This window comes from Gopherus flavomarginatus, chromosome 5, assembly GCF_025201925.1.
Source record: "Gopherus flavomarginatus isolate rGopFla2 chromosome 5, rGopFla2.mat.asm, whole genome shotgun sequence".
Classification (NCBI taxonomy): domain Eukaryota; kingdom Metazoa; phylum Chordata; order Testudines; family Testudinidae; genus Gopherus; species Gopherus flavomarginatus.
The window spans coordinates 140,786,442-140,806,650 of record NC_066621.1 but is presented as its reverse complement, the minus strand read 5'-3'; the positions used below and the strand labels follow the sequence as shown (position 1 = coordinate 140,806,650).

Below are 20,209 nucleotides of genomic sequence, written 5' to 3'. Positions count from 1 at the left end.
CTGATTTGTTACTAGTAGGTAACAAGAGTTCTCTGACTACAGTGCCTCTGCAGTTCCACACTAATGTGGGATACCATACCACAGGAGCTATAGAGCCAGAGTGGTGAAATCTTTAAGAGCATTGACATCAACCATGGACCCACATTTTCTAGAACCAGCACTGAGCTGCACTTAAATGTTTAGGCTGGCAGAACTACCCTATGATCTGTGTCATTCCCTCAGCCCACTGTGCAATTTAAGTCACTTTTAAGACTTAAACAGCAGAGACCTGATTGAACATTTCCACACTAAGACTCTGCACACTACATTTGCACAAAGGAGAAAATTAAAACTTATTTCTTCATATATGCACAGAAAATTTCAACCATAAAGTTGTATTAGCAGATCTGTATATATACGGTAACATAGTATTTGTATTTCTGCTATTTTCTCAAAAATTTTGCTCCATTAAAAGAAAAATACGCATAACAAATGCATTTGTGCCTAAAAATATCATATTTATCCAAGCGGAAGCACTGCCCTAAACATCCAATATTTAATTCCAGTCAAATATTCATCTTATATTTTCTGTAGCCCTAAGCACATTTTAGAATTAATGCATCCTAACATTAAGAAAAAAAATCTCAGAATACATTATATTGGTCAAAGAAGAATGCCCGTTAGCCTTGTAACTTACTAGGACTGAGGAACTCTATAATATTTTAAATTAATGTGAGTCACTATTTTCGTATCAGCTCTTCAAAAACTATATGCAGTGCAGAATGCAAACGAATAAAGCTGATCTTGAGAATGTTATTCTATAAAAGAAGAGTGGAAAGCAATTTAAACTTGCCTTCACAAATCGTGAATTTGTATGTAATAGTTTACGGACTACCAATAGGAGAAAATCCATTTCTTCAGTACGTTCATGCACCTAGAAAAATAAATAATATATACATATGATTCAGGTATATTTGTTTTAACCTCCATTCCTCCTTTTCCTAACCTATTCTTTTACTGGTTAATGTCACATTCTACATTTTTCTAATTTAGACTAAGATTTTCATGGCTGGAAGTGTGTCTTTTTAAGCACCACAGCAGTTTTGACAACCTGAAAATTCCTGTTAAAGATTTTTTATAAAATATTAACTTTGTGGGGTAAAGATAGGTAGCTAATAATCAGCCACTGGCTACTAGTTCCACTAGGCGGAACAGTAATACCTGCAAAAAGAACAGGACTACTTGTGGCTACAACCCACTTCATCAGATGCATTGAAGAAATGGGCTGTAGCCCACGAAAGCTTATGCTCAAATAAATTTGTTAGTCTCTAAAGTGTCACAAGTACTCCTGTTCTTTTTGTGGATACAGACTAACATGGCTGCTACTCTGAAACCAATAATACCTGAATTATTACTGTCAAACAGGGCTGGCATCAGACAACCCTTGGAGGTAGAGTACATATTCAATGCCATTATTTATTCAGTATTGACAAATATAAAGTAATGCATATTGGTGGGAATAAACTGAACTAATATTATACCTTAATGAGTTCTGTATTAACTATATTTATTAAGGAAAGAGATCTGGGAATCACTACTGACAGTTCAAAGAAGACCTTTTTGCTCAATGTACAGCAGCAAAGCCAAAGCAAGCAAAATATTAGGATGCATAAGGAATGGGATGGAAAATAATATTAAATATACTAAAATTTCTGTTATATAATCAGTGGTACATCCTCATCTAGAATCCTGTGATCTGTTCAGGTCATCCTACCTCAAATTATGTAGAAGAACTAAAAGTGGGGTCTTAAGTAGCTAGAATATGAGGGGGCACAGACAGGACTCATCTGAAGAGAGACTGAAGAGATTAATACATTTTCAAGTCAGACCACTTCTAATTTAGTCTGATCACCCATATAACAGAGGACATAGAACCTAACCAAATACTTCTGCATCAAGCCCATTAACTTCAGTTTGAACTATAGCATATATATTACAAAGATATCCAGTCTTGATTTAAAGACTTTGACTGATGAAAAATTTACCATAGTCCAAGGCAAACTTTTCCAAAAGTTAATTACTCTGTTAGAAAAAAAATGCACCTTATTTCCCTTCTCAGTTTATCAAGTTTCAGCTTCCAACCACAGGATCTCATTATGCCTTTTTCTGTTAAGATTAAAGAGCTCTCTCTTATCAGAAATCTTTCGCACATAAGAACATGCAAACTGACCTAGTCATGTATGTTGCCTTCTGACGGGGTCATGGGCTCTGCCTACCAATAACAGGCTCCACAAGGGGGAAATGAGGCAACTCAGGTTCACCTGTGACTCACTGAGTGGGAGGCAGAGGCAGGGAGCACCCATGCACGACAAAACAAAGCTACCCCCTAAAAGGGTCTGGTTAGAGAACAGAGGCTCCTAGGAGAAGCTCTGTCCCCAAAATGCAAAAAGAGAAACTCTCCAAGTGGAGGGCTCCTTGGGGAAGCTGATGAGGGAGCTCACTAGGAAAGGAAACAAAGGAAGAATATGCCTAGGTGGGAGAGGCTCAGAAAGGGAGCAACTATGAATGCCAAGTCCCAGCAAAACCTGGAAGGACTTTGTCAAGTAGCAGCAGAAGTCCCAAATGAGAGGATTTATATATAGTTCTGAGGAAGGGTCGTCATAGTTTCACTACTGTGGGGATCTTGACCCAAGAGGAGAGACTTTTCCTCAGATAAGAGGCCCTGACTCCTGAAAAGGATACCAGGTCAAGAAGGCACTTGGTAAGGGACTTGACATTTGTGAGTTTGACAGACTAAAGTTAACTTAGTCCCTTCTCCCTCCAGCTAAAGATGCTGGAATGCTGGCCTATTTATATAATGTTCTGCCTTTGGTTTAAGAAAACCAGAACCCTGAAGGGGCACTATTCAATATACATAAGCTTCATTGGACTTATTGAAAGCCCACTAAGTGAAATGGAGGCTGAGATGTAATTGCGGACCTGCACTGGCCCACTAGGGGCACTCCATGCATGAGGGCCCCATCACACCTTCTCCTGGATAAACCTGAGCACCTTAAATCTCTAACTATAATAGCATTTTTTCCAGACCTCAAATCATTCTTTTCTGAATGCTTTCCATTTTTCCAACTTCCTTTTTGAAGTATGGACATCAAAATTGGGTATTATTCCAGTAATTGTCTTGTTTATGCTGTATACAGGAGTTAAAAACCATCTCTCTATTCCTACCTGATATTCTCTTGCCTATACACTCAAGAATTATATCCACCTTGTTGGCTACATCACCACACCAGGAGTACTCCTGTTTAATCTATTATGTACAATGACCCCCCAAGTCCTTTTCAGTGTCACTGCAGTCAATGCATCTTGTAAATGTGACCTACGTTATCTTTTTTCTAGATACAGGAACTTGCATTTCCCTATATAAAAATGTTCAGGTCTATTTACCTTAGAATAGAGGAGGATAAATAGGGACATTATAAAAAAGTACTCAAAATTAATGAATGGCATTCTTGAGAGGATCGACTGGAAGCATCTATTCAAATTGTTTCAGGACAGCAATAGAGAAAACTCTTATCAGTGAATAAATCAGGAATGAAAACGGTACCTTGTTTTACCAGATCTAATAAAATGCAGAGAACTGCAAAGCCAGTCTAACGGTTCTTTCTTGCTTGTACTCCTGGCCATAGGAGGGCCATATTTTTTTCTCCAATACAGCCTTTAGTGCTGTACTGAAGTCTCTGAAGACCAAGGATCCTTGTTTAAGGCAACAATCACAAAGTAGTCCCCTCCCCAGAGGCAAAGAGATGCCTGGCTAGCAATGAGCCCCTCTGCAGAAATCCTCATAGTAGATTTCAGACATCAGTCATTTGACGAGATGTGTGAAGAGTTAGATGCCACCTCATAAACGTTTCAGTTACAAACATTTCCTCAAGCCTTTAACATCTCTATGCCAAGAATCACTTTGGAACCTAGTCAAGTCAGAAGTTATAGAACTTAGCCATGATACTCCCAGAACAATCATATAAGGATCTTCATAAATGTTCAAAGGAATCTTCACAACTCAACTCAATTTAATTCTCTTAAATGAGAGTAATAATGATAAAAGCAGCATGAGTTTTTCCTTCAAACTGAGGTTGATTTTATCTTCAACTTACTTCATCTATGAAGATGTGTGTAAACTCTGCAAGGCTTTTGGCACCAACTATTTTCTGAAGGAGCACTCCAGTTGTCATGTACATTAATCTTGTGTCCTTCGTTGCTACTTTCTCTAGCCCAACCTAAAACGTGGGGGAAAATATTTCATTGCTCCAAATATGTTTCATACATGACATGCTATTAGACAGTTCAAAATTCTAAGCAAAAAGCACAGATGTGTGAGGCTTCCCATAAACAAGTATATCTGAAGCACCGCAGATTGAAATGCAGTGTAAATCAGTTATGAGGGCCCATTTAAACTTATGAAAGCAATTAATGAAGTGTCTTTTCCATGCATCATAACTTTAGAGCCCACAGCCAATTAACTAAGGTGGAATGGTACAGTATCTCCTTGGCAAATCTCAGAACCATAAAGAAATTTACATAAATCAAGGATGTTTGAGAGTAGTTTGAAACTTCAGCTGTTCCTGCTGTAGGTCCAACCTGAAAAACTGTTCTTTAAGAGATTTTAAAGTAGGAGAAAAAAAATTGCTGATCTCATCTTCATTCAAAGTGGCCAAATGTTCTGCTCAAAACTAAACAAAAAATTAACCTGGCAGGGAATGGGGAGGAGACTATTTTCAGAAAGAGACCAAACATGGGTTGTGTAATCCCAAAGAGAAGAAAGTTCTGGCCAGCTATGTTAAAAGAAGCGTTTTTAATCATTTTGTAAGTTTTGTAACCTTAACTATTTTGGGTGCTGCTAGACTTCAACTAGTTTTCCAGGGCAAAATTATCCTCTTTATTTTTTATTTCTTTGGGTTGTGCTCAGCCCACACAAATCCTGGTAAAAATATACAAGAAAAATATCCTGAAAACAACAGGACACATGCTACCATTTTACACTTAAGCCTTTTCCTCCCATAGTGAACCAACTAGCAATTATATGATTTTTAGTTCAAAATCTCAGCGTAGAAGGGAAAGGATCCCATCTAAAAATAAAGTAACTGGAACGACATGAGGCCACACGTGGAGTATTGTGCCCAGTTTTGGTCCCCCTACTACAGAAGGTATGTGGACAAACTGGAGAGAGTCCAGCAGAGTGCAACAAAAATGATTAGGGGGGTGGGGCACATGACTTATGAGGAGGAGCTGAGGGAACTGGGCTTGTTTAGTCCACAGAAGAGTGAGGGGGGGATTTGATAGCAGCCTTCCACTAGCTGAAGGGGGGTTCCAAAGTGGACAGAGCTAGGCTGTTCTCAGTGGTGGCAGATGGCAGAACAAGGAGCAATGATCTCAAGTTGCAGTGGGGGAGGCCTAGGTTGGATATTAGGAAATGCTATTTCCCTATGGGAGTGGCAAAGCGCTGGAATGAGTTACCTAGGGAGGTGGTGAAATCTTCATCCTTAAAGGTTTTTAAGGCCTGGCTTGACAGAGACATGGGATGATTTAGTTGGGGTTGGTAGTGCTTTGAGCAGGGGGTTGGACTAGATGACCTCCTGAGGTCTCTTCCAACCCTGATATTCTATGGATGTATTTGTTCTACCAAATTATAACTGAGAGGCAACAGTGTCCGCTTTTCTTAAAGTTATAAAACAGTTTTCAATTATAAGCTCATGTTTACATAAATATTTAGAATTTCCACCTTTGGGAGTGGAAGTTTCCCATACTTGCTCCCTGTCTGAAGATGTGTTTCTCTTTTTTCCTAAGACTGAGCAAAATTCCTTCAGTTTTTTTGAAGTCATGTGAAGACTCAAACTTTTCCACTATAAAGACTCCTAATTTATGTTTTTCTAAAAGTTATGCTCTAGGAATTATTTTGGGGAAGTTACGCAGCTTGTGTTATACAGGAGGTCAGACGAGAGGATCACAATGGTCCCTTCTGACCTGAAAATCTAACCCAGCGTTAGGCAATCTATGGCACATGTGCTGAAGGCAGCATGCGAGCTGATTTTCAGTGGCACTCACACTGCCTGGGTCCTGGCCACCATTTTAATTAAAATTTTAAATGAAACTTCTTAAACGTTTTAAAAACCTTATTTACTTTACATACAAAAATAGTTTAGTTATATATTATAAAACTTCTAGAAAGAGATCTTCTAAAAACGTTAAAATGTATTATTGGCACATGAAATCTTAAATCAGAGTGAATAAATGAAGACTCGGCACAGCACTTCTGAAAGGTTGCCGACACCTGAGCTAACCAAACGTTATGACAAAGGCTACAGCAAAATCAGCTCAAATCCGAAACTTGACGTGGACAATCTGTAGTGAGGACTACAGCACTTTTGCATGGTTGGTGGGGAGAAGGAAATGTAGACTGAAAATGAGCATAGTACGTGCTTGAAAATTTTCACCAAGCAAAATCTTATGAAGTCCTGCTCTTTCCTGCCAGCTCTGCCTTTCCATGCCCAACCTCACAGGTCCAGAATCTAACTGCTGTTAGAAAATCCAACTTCTGCAAGTGAGAATGGACATTTTGGAGATTGTGGGGAGTAGGAAATCGTAGGATTTAGTGACAATATTTGAGTGGAGAAGGAGTTGAAAGTGACACCAAGGTTGTAACCAAGTGGAGCAGAATGGATGACAGAGCTGCTCCAATAACTGAGACAGGATGGGGAAGGGTGGATTTAGGAGGAAAAAGAAGTTAAGCTTTCGACAGGTTGAGAAGTTGTTGGTACCAAGACATCCATGAAGAGATGTTTGAGACAATCAGATGCAAGTTTGGACAGACAGGAGAAGATCGATCTAAAGGTATTAACACAGACATGGTAAAGCCAAGCAGTTGGATGACATTATCTAAAGAGAACAAAGGAACAGAAAGACTATAGTTCCCACTGAATAATGCTACAGAACAGAAAAAGGACACACCCAGTGAAAGAAAGAAAGAAAGAAAGAAAAAGAAGAGCTATGAAAGCCAAGACTGTGCAAGAGGAGGTGAGTTTCAAAAAGAACCAAGTGAGTCTAAGACCAGGGTGCTGAAGCGGAAAAAATGGAGAATGGGGTTAGGAGAGGAAAGCTTATGCTTGACAGTTTGTTATTTGTTAAGCATCAACAACATGCTCAGCATCTACTTTGGGGTTTTAATAGTGCTTTTCACTGTGGCACCCAACTTCATCAGGCCCATACCTTTGATCTAAAATATTCCTGTGACATTACTGACATGAACTATGACCGTACAGATCATTGTTGCAACTAAGGTCCTCTAGTTACACCAAATCTTGTACAAAAGGAGATGAAGTAAGGTGTCTATGGAAAGGTTGTAATTTGCTGGTTATTATTATGCTGTCTGTATCTGTGTATCATTTTTGTATTTGAAGTTATGAATATTGGCTGTGTACTTGTAGCTCAAGGTGTTTGATTTTAAGTAGCATCAGTGAAGCACTTGGTCAGCTTCCTGAGAAAGGACTACCCTGAGTAAGTGCCCAATCAAGAAACATTTAACTGACAATGGACTTTGGGAGACGCCAATCCTCATCTGAGCTTTCCTGGGAATGTTCAAAATAACATTAAACAGTGCAAAAGCAAAAAAAAAAAAAAAAAAAAAAGAAGAGCAAAAAGCTGAATTATTCATGGACATGCCACTACAAACTCCATCTTGTTGCTGTGATTTTGCACAGCAGAACAAAGGGGTTTCTGCCCACAAGAGAGAATATAAAAGGACCTGGAAGCCTCTCCATTTTGTCTTCAGCTGGCTTGAGATGGCCTCTCCACCCCAAAGAGATGCCTGAAAGAAACTGGGACAAAGGACTGTTAACTATGGGGGTGTGAATTATTGCTGGACCCAGGCCATGTACCACGACATTAGTCTGAAAAGGATTGGGCCCAGACTAGGAAGGAGTCTCGTCTGCGAAAGAAGCTGATTGGAAAATCTCTGAGGGTAAGATTTACCTCTACTCAGTTTCCTACTGTATTAGGCTCAGACTTCCATGTTTTGTTTTATTTTGCTTGGTAATTTACTTTGTTCTGTCTGTTATTACTTAGAACCACTTAAATCCTACTTTTTATATTTAATAAAAATCACTTTTTGCTTATTAATCAACCCAAAGTAAGTAATTAATACCTGGGGGGGCAAACAGCTGTGCATCTCTCTCTATCAGTGTTAAAGAGGGCAGTTAATTTATGAATTTACCATGTATAAGCTTTATACAGAGTAAAACAGATTTATTTGGGGTTTGGATCCCATGGGAGCTGAGTGTCTGGGTACTGGAGACAGGGGCACTTCTCAAGCTGTTTTCAGTTAAGTCTGCAGCTTTGGGGACATGGTTCAGACTCTGGGTCTGTGTTGCAGCAGGCTTGCATGTTTGGCTCAACAAGGCAGGGTTCTAAAGGCCCAAACTGGCAGAGAAAACGGGCTCAGAGGTAGCCTCAGCACATCAGGTGACAGTCACAAGGGGCTCTCTGTGACCCAACCCATCACAATTCCCTTTAAAGAAGATTATGAGATTGTGGTCAGAGAGGATTAATAGGAGAAGGGATTGCAGAGCAAGTTGTAGATGAAGAGAAGGCAGCAAGGACAGAATCTTTATTTTACAAAGAGGAAGGAAAACGCTGTTTCACAAGAAAAATGAAGCTGAATGGACAAATACTTAGAGGAAGGCCACACGGTTTCCATTTTTTCTTGAGGTGCTGAGCAGAAACCAAAAAATAAAATAATAATAATAATAATAATAATTCAAACAGAACTGCTGCTGGGACACAGAAAGAACAAGCAATGGGAAAGGAAAGGAGGAGGAGTACAAAACCCTTTGCTTCATCCTCCTGCCTCACTCACACTTCTTCCTCCTCCCTGGGCCATGCTCTGCTCCAGTGAAACACCACTTCAGGGTGGTGAGGTGCCAGCTATCTTGGTCCCACAGCCCTGCTGTTGTTTGCAGGGCTTTGCCAGCTCTTCACTAGAACAGCAAGTGCATGGGGAAGGGAAGCAGCACTACTCCATTATGTACCAGGTGACACCCTCCCTCCCTCATCCATATCCACAAGCCATAGTTTCTTGCCATGCCCCCAAAATTGTGACAGGTGATAGCAAAAACTCATCAGATTTGGGCCATGACAAGAAATCACAGTTAGGGAGAATCAAACTATTTATGTTGCAAAATCTATGCCATAAAATGTAATAACTAGACAATGTGGACAATTTAAAATATCTGTTGGAGTCTAATTTTTGGATTTCCTGGTTGATCATTTAAATTGCGCTACTTTAAAAAAGAAGAGAAAATTGGTTTGATTTTAATAACCACCACCAGCTAACAACCTCCACTTCTGCCACAGTTCTGCTTTAAAAGCTATTTACACTGCTCCTGGGTTACTTGTGGTATAACCAACATGATAACGGAAAGCAGAAAAGGAATTTTTTTCCTCTCATTTCCAAATCATGCACTTCATACAGTTTGAAACATTATCATACCTGATAGCCTACAAATCCACCTAATGCCCATGATCGCTCCCTGCTAATCCATCTTGCAATGCTGCTGGCACCAATTTTTCGAGGTTGGGTAACAACAATGTTGCAGTAGGTAGAGTGCTGACTGTAGTAATCCAAAATATACTGTGGAAGTTGCGTACTTTTACCACTACCAGTTGCTCCATGTACAATTACAACTGAATTGCTTTCTATCAAAGAAACTACCTGAAATTAAAAATTTTAAATAATGCTCATAAGACCATAAAATATTTCAGTATAGAATTTCAAATAGTATTTAACAATTTCCTTATTTACTTCCATGATTTTTTTTTTTTTAAGAACTCATTTAAGGTAACAAACTGATGTGCACATATATACACATGAAGAATAATGTCTAGCTAGAAACAGTAACTGAAATGTTTCAATTATGAAAAAAACTGTAGTAAAAATTGGCCCTGTGCTACAAACAGAGCCTTTCAATGAAACTATACATTTAATCTGGGATGAATTTAATATGGTATTTTTCAGAAGGAAAATTTTGATAAGTGTGGATTTGCAGTTTTAGTCCATTAACAGCAGAAGTTCGATTCATTCAATAACTATAGTTTACCTCTTCCTTACATCTGGTTATGGGCAAATCAGGGTATTTATAATTAGTTTTTGGTACACAAGTCACATCATGGGATTCACGTGGAAGTGGTGATGGAGTAGCTGGAAAGAAAGAAAGAAAGAAAGAAAGAATCTAAGTCAAGTTCCTGTAGTTACAACAACAGAAATGTGAGCTAGTGAATACATTCATTGTACCTGAAAAGCACACTTCTTCAAAGGACCCTATATTACTCCTGGGGGGAATTCTGCACATCTGCGGATGCACAGAATTCTTCTGTCCCGCATAACTTTGTATTTTCCCACATAAAATACATTTTGCGCAAGCAGTGCTGCAGTTCTGGGGTGGAACTTATTTTCAGTGAAGAAAAAAAAATTCTCTGCCTAGTGCTGCAGAATTCCCCCAAGAGTAGAAGTTCATCACAGCACCCTGCCGGAAGAGCCAGGTTTGGACAGAGCAAAGCACACAGGACTGCTGGTGGGTCACAGACTGCGGCTCAGAATGGCTAGTGGTGGGGACAGACTGGGGCGTAGGCTCAGGAACTACTGGGGTTACAACGTTGAGCCTGGGGATGGGGGAGAGAGTGCAGAGACCCATAGGGATGGGGAGTGCGGAGACAGGGGCAGATGTGCCTGACTGAATAGGTGGGGCCTGGGGTCAGCCAGGGTCTGCATGGGGCAGGCTTCCCAACTCCCTAACAATCTCCCTCCCAAAAAAAAAAAACAAAAAAAAAAAAACCCACCACCTTCTCCCACCCACACCCAACACTCTTCCAAGTTCATTCTTAGGTTCCTTCCCTCTCCTTCAACTCCTCCATTATCCCTGACTTCCCACAAGCCTTTGCACTACTTCTTACAGGTGCAGGAAATACAGTTCTGTATTTTAATTTAAATAAATTACTCAACGTTATGCATTAATATGCCTAATGAGGAATCTATTTGTAAGAAAAAAAATTGACTAGAATTTGTTTTGGTCTGTATTGTTACAGACATACTCACTGACAGATATTTTGAAATAAATTACCAAAATAATTGAAATTGGCAGGATTACATTGTGTTATTTTGACAAATAAAATATGCAGAATTTTCAAATATTGTGTGCAGAATTTTTTTTGGCACAGAATTTCACCAGGAGTACTATATCAAGGTTTAGCTCATGCATTTGCTTATTAATACTCGGAAATGTATTACGTAATTCTTCTAACAAACTTTCTCCATATGAGCAACTCTTGGGATTTTTTTGGTAGTTACTCTAGAAAGCATTTGTTTACCTCATTGTTTCTGTACGCTAGTGTCATGCTCACACACTACTTTCCAATCTTACATGCTATTTGAACTACTCTCTGCATAAAGCTTTTTTCCTTTCTTCTTTACCTCAGAGAGCCAAATATCCTGCACAGTCCTCACAACTATTACTATCATCCCAGTTCCTAGGAATCACATCCAGGTTTTCAGAGCAACTACCAATTTATCCAACTCTTCCAAACAGCTGGATAAAATGGCAAGACCCTTAACTACACTCTTGCGCCACTTGTTTCCTTTCATCCCCCATCCTCACAATGAAATCCTTCTCCTTGAACTACAAGCTAAAGTCAAATTTGGACATGAAAGTCTGATATTAAACACTGTCTTCTTCATCTAATATCTGATCATTAACTTTTCTCTTAAATAAATTTTACAGTCTCGTGGCGGGGACACCAAGCTAAGAGAATTTCCAAATTCATTTATGGGCACAATTATTATGGGGAAACATGGAAGAACATAAAACCTTTTGATGCGCATGTCACCATGGCACACGTATAATAAAAAGAGAGTAAATGCTAGCTTTAGAACAGGTTGAAAAACCCCAATACCTGCTTTGTAGGTAAATACTTTTATGAAAGTGCAATTAGATATTATGGGTGAAAACCCAGCCCTACTGAAATCAATGGTAGAGCTCCCATTGACTTCAGAAGAGTCAGGATTTCACCTTAAGTCATAAAATTCACTTATATGAACAGGTAAAGAGTAACTTTAAAGTTACATAATGTAAAAACAAAGTTGTTTCAAAATAGGAAGAGTCCTTATTTTAAAAAGTAAAATAAGCTATGAATAAATACCTTTCCCAGTTTTGTTGATTTTCTGAGGAATAATGACTATGAATGTTTTCACAGAACACAGATTAGATTAAAAACTCTGAGGCAGAGACTGTCTTCCTACGCATTTGTAACATATCTGTATTATTATACCGATAACAACGAACATATCAGAACTCAGAGCTAAATAATACAAGTAATTATACAAGAAGCAGCAATTAGTTTTTTGTTAGGCACTTCTAGAATAGTTTCTACTGTCAACAGGAACTCTCTACAAACAATCCTTCCCATAACGTGGAAAGAATGTAGAGAAGCCTAGATTCTAATATAATACATGAGAGCAATAGGTTCAGATAATTGCTACATACTGGTTCAGCTCACATCAACAAAATACGGACAAGACAGAAGTTCATATCAAAACAAAAAGTCCCTAAAGAATATTAACATTGTCCTTTTCTAAAAGACTTTTGGGACAGGATTCTAAATACATTTCCCAGGAAAACTCATATATAGCATTCTGTCACAACATGAAGCAAAGAATAACTGGCTGCCCTCTAGCACATTCAAAGATGTCACTACTGAGACATCAGTAGCTCTGCATGATTTGACCAACACTGGAAGAAGTCTCAAGCTGTTAGGGAAATGCTTCTGGCATCAGTGTATTTAAATCATTGTTCCTAAAATAATGTCAATTTTAAGCTATTTAAGATATTTCCATGCAATAATTTTATTACGCTCAGTACCGCAAAACAAAAAACAACACCCTGTTAAAAATATAAAGGATATAAGCATGAAAGTCCAATTCCAAAAGCAAAGAAAGGAATTAAATGAAAAGATGATAAATATAGATGTGGCAGTAGCTTTAAGGACAAGTTATTAAAAGAAGCTTTATGGTATTCTTTAAAAGTGGGAAAGGATGGAAAAAGATGGCATGAGTTCTACACTCTAGGGCTTAACATAGCAAAAGCATGATATATTGCAGATTTAAACACAATAGTGGAATCCTTATAAGTGGTACGTGGACTATTGACAGACAACTGTTCTAACCCCAATCTCAACAAACCGAACTTTAATGTAGCCAGGGCCAATAAGACTCCACATATATATTGAGCAACAGGAAGATCAATTTAACCTCGAGGGATAACATTTCAAATTTCTTAATGATGACACACAATAGGAAAATTTATCAAGTTTCCCTTCTTCAAGTCATAAGGTCCACAGATCAGTTTACACACTTTAGCTGCTTGCAATTTGGGGACAGAACCAGCCCAGCCAGTCATTGGCAGCCAGGAAACGACCCACACAAGGAAGCTCCCTCCAGTTGAGATAACTTCTATAGCCAAGACAATTCAAGTCTACTTTCCTAAATCACAATGTGCATTAAATACACTTTGGAGGGAAAAGTACAATAATTTCTCCTACTGCAGAATATGGGAAATCTCACATAACGATAATAAACCCAAATCCTTAGATGTCAAGTCCCTTCTCCAGTCTATCGGATCCACTGTCTCCAGGATGGGTCAGATTTCTAGACTCCATGATTTGAAGATAGGAAACTTTCAGGTACAAACTGACAAATTTCTCTATTCTTCTTTGTGCTAAGGTCCATACATACATTACAATAAGATTTTAATGGCAGTATTTCCAGGATGTAAAACAATTAAAAAGTTTTTAAAAGATTCCAAAGTCAATAAATACAGCAGTTGGAAAATGCCAGAATTAAGGTTGCCTGTGCAATCTTATGATTCATTATGATAGCATGGGACCACATAATTAACAGACTATTATAATGCATAATCTCAAGGGAGCAGAATTAAGATTGCACAGGCAACTCTCATTCTAGCATTTTACTCTTAAAATGCGTGCCTTTCCAAACTTAATAATGTTCTTTCATCGCAGCTTTGCATGTTTAATTTCCTAGATTTTTAACAGAGCAAACTGAAAAGGATAGAAAAATCGGGTGGCACCACACTAATATAGACATGGTTCATCAGCAGGTTGGAACCTTTAAATCAGTGGCTCTCAACCTTTCCAGACTACTGTACCTCTTTCAGGAGTATGATTTGTCTTGCGTACACCCAAGTTTCACCTCATTTTAAAAAATGACTTGCTTACAAAATCAGACATAAAAATACAAAAAAATGTGACAGCACACTATTACTGAAAAACTGCTTACTTTCTCATCTTTATCATATAATTATAAAATAAATCAATTGGAATATAAATAAATGTACTTACAGTTCAGTGTATAGTATAAAGAAAGCAGTATAAACAAGTCATTGTCTGCATGAAATTTTCGTTTGTATTGACTTCCCTGTTGTAAAACTACACAAATATCTAGATGAGTTGATGTATCCCCTGGAAGATCTCTGTGTACCCGCAGAGGTATGCATACCCATGGTTGAGAACCACTGCTTTAGATCCACCACACAAACCTCCACCTCTCAAGCAAAGGGAATAACGATAACAATAGTAGGTTGTCATCCTCTACGTTCATCAGCACAAGAAAATGTTGACAACTTGCGAAATGGGTTTCACAGATTGCTGACATAAGAGGAATGTTGAGAATCAGGAAACAGATTCCATTCTATGCTCTGGAAGGAGGTGTGCTTTAGTGCAGTAGTTCTCAATCACAGGCCTGGGGCCCCTTAAGGGCCTTGAGAAGGTTTCAGGGGGGCCTTCAAACAGGGCCAGCATTAGACTCACTGGGGCACAGGGCAGAAAGCCAAAGCCCCACGGGGCTGAAGCCCAGGTCTCTGAGTCCCATCACCTAGGGCTGAAGCTGAAGCCTGAGCAATGTAGGCTCTGTGGGGGTCCTGTGGCATGGGGCCCCAGGCAACTGCCCTGCTTGCTACCCCCTAACACTGGCCCTGGCTTTTATATGCAGAAAACTAGTTACTGTGGTACAAGTGGGCCATGGAGTTTTATAGCATTCGGGGGTGGAGGGGGAGCCTCAGACAGAAAAAGGTTAAGAACCTCTGCCCTAGTGGGCACAGACTTCTGCTCATTTCCCCCAATCTCAATCCCTTTGACACCACTGCCTCCAACCTGCTCCTATCCCAGTCTCCTTGCCTGCCCAGTCTTCACTACTCAAGTTTCTAGTCCATCAATCTCATACTCACCCTCCAGACTCACTGTCCCAGTCATCCCCATCTCCAGGTCTCTCTCCTTCCCTAGACAGCCCCAGATCCTCATCCGATCTGTCTCCTCCCATTCCGACTGGCTTCCTGTCTCCTGTCCTTGACTCCTTATCCAATATCAGCCCCTGCAGGTCCTTGTCCCAATTTCTTTTTCCAGAGCCCCCTAGTCCTCCCCCAGCATCCCATTACCATGACAAATTAGTCTCTTCTCCCCCAAATCCCCATTTCCCACCCCATCTGGTTCCTAGTCCCATTTTCCTTTCCAGATAGTCTCCCCATCTCAACTGCTCATCCTATCCCAATGCTTCCATTCGCCAGCCAACTGACTTCAGTCCCACCCCCTCATCAGATTATAGTCCCAGTCCCCACCCCTTCCCCAATTCTTAGTCACAATTTCTCTCCCTCACTCCAGCCCGAATGACCAGATTCTGTGTCCCAATCTACCTCTTTCCATCATCTTTCTTAGTCCCTTCTGCCTTGGAATCACATAGCTTCCTCTTCCATGCTGCATGGGTGCAAGTGAGGGGAGGGGCGATGAAGGGAAGGGGAGGGCGCACAAGACCACAAGAGAGAGAGAGGCTCTGTGCTCTCAGTTCCAGTGACTGGCCCCACCCTGATCCAAAGCAGCTCAGAGCAGTAATTGAAGGAAAGGTCCTTCTCAGCCACTGTAGATCAATTGCTCTATGTGGATGGCACACATGCAGTCTGGTCAGCAGTGGGAGCAGTGAGAGAGAGTGAGGATGAAATCTTCAGAGGTTTTAATTATATCTAACAAGTCTGTACTATGTGTCAACAGCAATATCTTTCAAAAACTTATAACTTGACCAAATTTGTCCAGATTTTAAGTGGATTGGCCAAAGGCACATCCCTGACACTAAGTCCCTCCTCCAAAAATATGGGGGTACTTAAGCATGTCTAAAAAAAATAAAATAAAATAAAATGGGCAACACACTGTATATTTCCTGAGCCTCATTCTTGGAAACAAACATTCTGACTGAAAATTAAAAAAATAAAATAAAAATTAAAAAAAAGGAATTCAGGCTGAGGCAGACACCTGCCTGAAAATTTCAGCTCAAATGGTTAGAGTTTGGCAAAAGGTATAAGCAACCGAAAATCAGGTCTTATAACGTGAAGCATTGGGCAACCATAATAAAAGGTGGCACTATCAGTCCACCTCTAGTATTTTCTTAACTTCCCTTGGGCACGGAAGTGTGGAGAAATTTCCTCTCTTTGGTAGAAGTTAACAATGGCTAAGAATGGACAACAAATATGCAGAACTTGGTGAATCTTACGTATTAACAGCCATGTGGCATCAGCTCAGAATACAGGAGACATGACAGCTCTGCCTAAAAATTTTCAGTGCTCCTAAGGACTGAACTTTGATGCTTAACTAAAGGGAAAATATTTCTTGAATTTACTTAGGGAATGAATACTATGACACTTGTTAGGTTTACCTGTCTGACTTAGAAGTACAATACCGGATCACAGACAATCCAGGAAGTTTTTGAAAAGTGTAGGGGACAATTTCCTGGTGCAAGTGATGGAAGAACCAACTGAGGGCAGAGCGCTTCTTGACCTGTTACTCACAAACAAGGAAGAATTAGTAGGGGAAGCAAAAGTGGACGGAAACCTGGGAGGCAGTGACCATGAGATGGTCGAATTCAGGATCCTGACACAAGAAAAAAAGGAGAGCAGCAGAATAGGGACTCGAGACTTCAGAAAAGCAGACACTGACTCCCTCAGGGAACTGATGGGCAGGATCCCCTGGGAGAACACCACGAGGGGGAAAGGAGTCCTGAAGAGCTGGCTGTATTTTAAAGAAGCCTTATTGAGGTTGCAGGAACAACCCATCCTGATGTGTAGAAAGAATAGTAAATATGGCAGGTGATCAGCTTGGCTTAACAGTGAAATGCTTGCAGTGGAAGACTGGACAAATGACCAGGGAGGAGTATAAAAATATTGCTCAGGCATGCAGGAATGAAATCAGGAAGGCAAAATCACACTTGGAGTTGCAGCTAGCAAGGGATGTTAAAGAATAATAAGAAGAGTTTCTACAAGTATGTTAGCAACAAGGCGGTGGTCAGGGAAAGCGTGTGCTCCTTACTGAAAGGGAGAGGCAAACTAGTGAGAGAGGATGTGGAAAAAGCTAATGTACTCAATGCTTTTTTTTGCCTCTGTCTTCATGAACAAGGTCAGCTCCCAGACTGCTGCACTGGGCAGCACAGTATGGGGAGGAGGTGACCAGCCCTCTGTGGAGAAAGAAGTGGTTCAGGACTATTTAGAAAAGCTGGATGAGCACAAGTCCATGGGGCTGGACGGGCTGCATCCGAGAGTGCTAAAGGAGTTGGTGGATGTGATTGCAAAGCCATTGGCCATTATCTTTGAAAACTCAAAGCGATCTGTGGAGGTCCCAGATGACTGGAAAAAGGCTAATGTAGTGCCCATCTTTAAAAGGGGGAAGGAGGAGGATCCGGGGAACTACAGGCCACTCAGCCTCACCTCAGTCCCTGGAAAAATCATGGAGCAGGTCCTCAAGGAATCCATTTTGAAGCACTCAGAGGAGAGGAAAGTGATCAGGAACAGTCAGCACGGATTCACCAAGGGCAAGTCATGCCTGACTAACCTACTTGCCTTCTATGAGGAGATAACTGGGTCTGTGGATGAGGGGAAAGCAGTGGACGTGTTAGTCCTTGATTTTAGCAAAGCTTTTGATACGGTCTCCCACAGTATTTGTGCCAGCAAGTTAAAGAAGTATGGGCTGGATGAATGGACTATAAGGTGGACAGAAAGCTGGCTAGATTGTCGGGCTTAACAGGTAGTGATCAATGGTTCAATATCTTCATTAACAATCTGGAGGATGGTGTGGATTGCAGCCTCAGCAAGTTTGTAGATGACACTAAACTGGGAGGAGTGGTAGATACGCTGGAGAATAGGGATAGGATATAGAGGGACCTAGACAAATTAGAGGATTGGGCCAAAAGAAATCTGATGAGGTTCAACAAGGATAAGTACAAAGTCCTGCATTTAGGACGGAAGAATCCCATGCACTGCTACAGACTATGGACCGAGCGGCTAGGCAGCAGTTCTGCAGAAAAGGAGCTAGGGGTTACAGTGGATGAGAAACTCAATATGAGTCGACAGTGTGCCCTTGTTGCCAAGAAGGCTAATGGCATTTTGGGCTGTATAAGTATGAAAATTGCCAGCAGATCAAGGGACATGATCATTCCCCTCTACTTGGCATTGGTGAGGCCTCATCTGGAGCACTGTGTCCAGTTTTGGGCCCCACACTACAAGAAGGATGGGGAAAAATTTGAAAGAGTCCAGCGGAGGGCAACAAAAATGATGAGTGGGCTGGGGCACATGACTTTTGAGGAGAGGCTGAGGGAACTGGGATTATTTAAGTCTGCAGAAGAGTGAGGGGGGATTTAATAGCTGCTTTCAACTACCTGAAGAGTGGTTCCAAAAAGGATGGATCTAGACTGTTCTCAGTGGTACCAAATGACAGAACAAGGAGTAATGGTCTCAAGCTGCAATGGGGGAGGTTTAGGTTGGATATTAGGGAAAATTTTTCCACTAGGAGGCTGGTGAATCACTGGAATGGGTTGCCTAGGGAGGTAGTGGAATCTCCTTCCTTAGAGGTTTTTTAAGGTCAGGTTTGATAAAGCGCTGGCTGGGATGATTTATTTGTGGATTGGTCCCGGTTTGAGCAGGGGGTTGGACTAGATGACCTCCTGAGGCCCCTTCCAACCCTGATATTCTATGACTATCTCAGTTTCAAATAAAAAACCTCATCTGACTGGAGTCACATCGGGAAGAGCTCTACAATGGATAGGAAGTATAACATCACCTTCTGCCAGGGTTCCATCTAGATAGTTCTCTACGGAGCAGAATGAGGTTCCAAGTTTGGGCTCTATGATCTTAAGGGGCAGGACTAAGGCTGATGTCCTAAGCAGCATTTAATGATGGGATTTGTACTAAACCTCTTTTTCCGTAAACATGCTAAGAGTTTTATTAGTAACAGAGAGTTGATCTTTTTACTTGGACATTGTTATACATCCAAAATAAAGTCCTCAGAAGGGAACTTAAAGCTGTGTTACACTGGTTTAACATGGTACTTAAACGACAGACTTTGCTCCAGCTAGCAGAATAAACTCTATTTGTTAACTTTTCTTTCAGGCATGTATTCATTTTAAAGCTTTTTGGTCCCAGATAGAGGATTCGTCTTGCAGTAGCAGACCTCATCTGTGAGACAGACACATTCAAAGATCCAATGTGAGGTCAAACAAGCCTGAGAGCCATCTTCAGCCAGAAAGGCATAAAACAGTATTACTGCCATTCTTGTTCCTGATCTGGGGAGCAGTGAAAAAGTGGAAAGACATAACAGAGGCCTTGCCCAGCTTTGCAAGAGGTCGTTCACGACCTCATATTCTGGATCCTGAAGCACAGGGAAGTTACAGAATATTTTACTTACTGTTTCCAGGCACTCACCAGCCCAAATTGACTTATGATGAGCAAGATATTTCTTGGTGTAGGAGCCATTCTGTTAAATTTTACTTCTGCCAAGTGTTCATCTCCACTTTTGTGGGCAGTAAACAGACATGAAACTTTGATCTGCCCAGGAGAGGGATTCTAGTTTTCCATGACCCAAAATTCTCTGATAAAAATAAATATAAAAAGTCATGGTTTTCTGCAATTAAAATCAAACACTGAACTGTAGTTTCCTTACCCACTATATGTAAGTATCAGCTGAACACGTTTTATTGATATATTTACAATTTTAAGCAAGTTCGAAGCCTACCACCTCCATCAATCATTATAATAAAATAGATTTGCAATTTGTATTTCTTACATATTCGAAATATTTCTATGTC

The 20,209-nt window shown here is 40.3% G+C and overlaps 1 protein-coding gene across 1 annotated transcript in view; it reads right to left on the bottom strand.

The window, feature by feature from the left end:
• TDRD9 (tudor domain containing 9) overlaps window positions 1-20,209 on the bottom strand; it is a 150,380-nt gene that overhangs the window by 102,077 nt on the left and 28,094 nt on the right. The window contains 4 exon segments of the mRNA XM_050954259.1: window positions 833-913; window positions 4,134-4,256; window positions 9,521-9,742; window positions 10,128-10,228. Of these exon segments, the coding sequence (XP_050810216.1) occupies window positions 833-913; window positions 4,134-4,256; window positions 9,521-9,742; window positions 10,128-10,228 (527 nt within the window).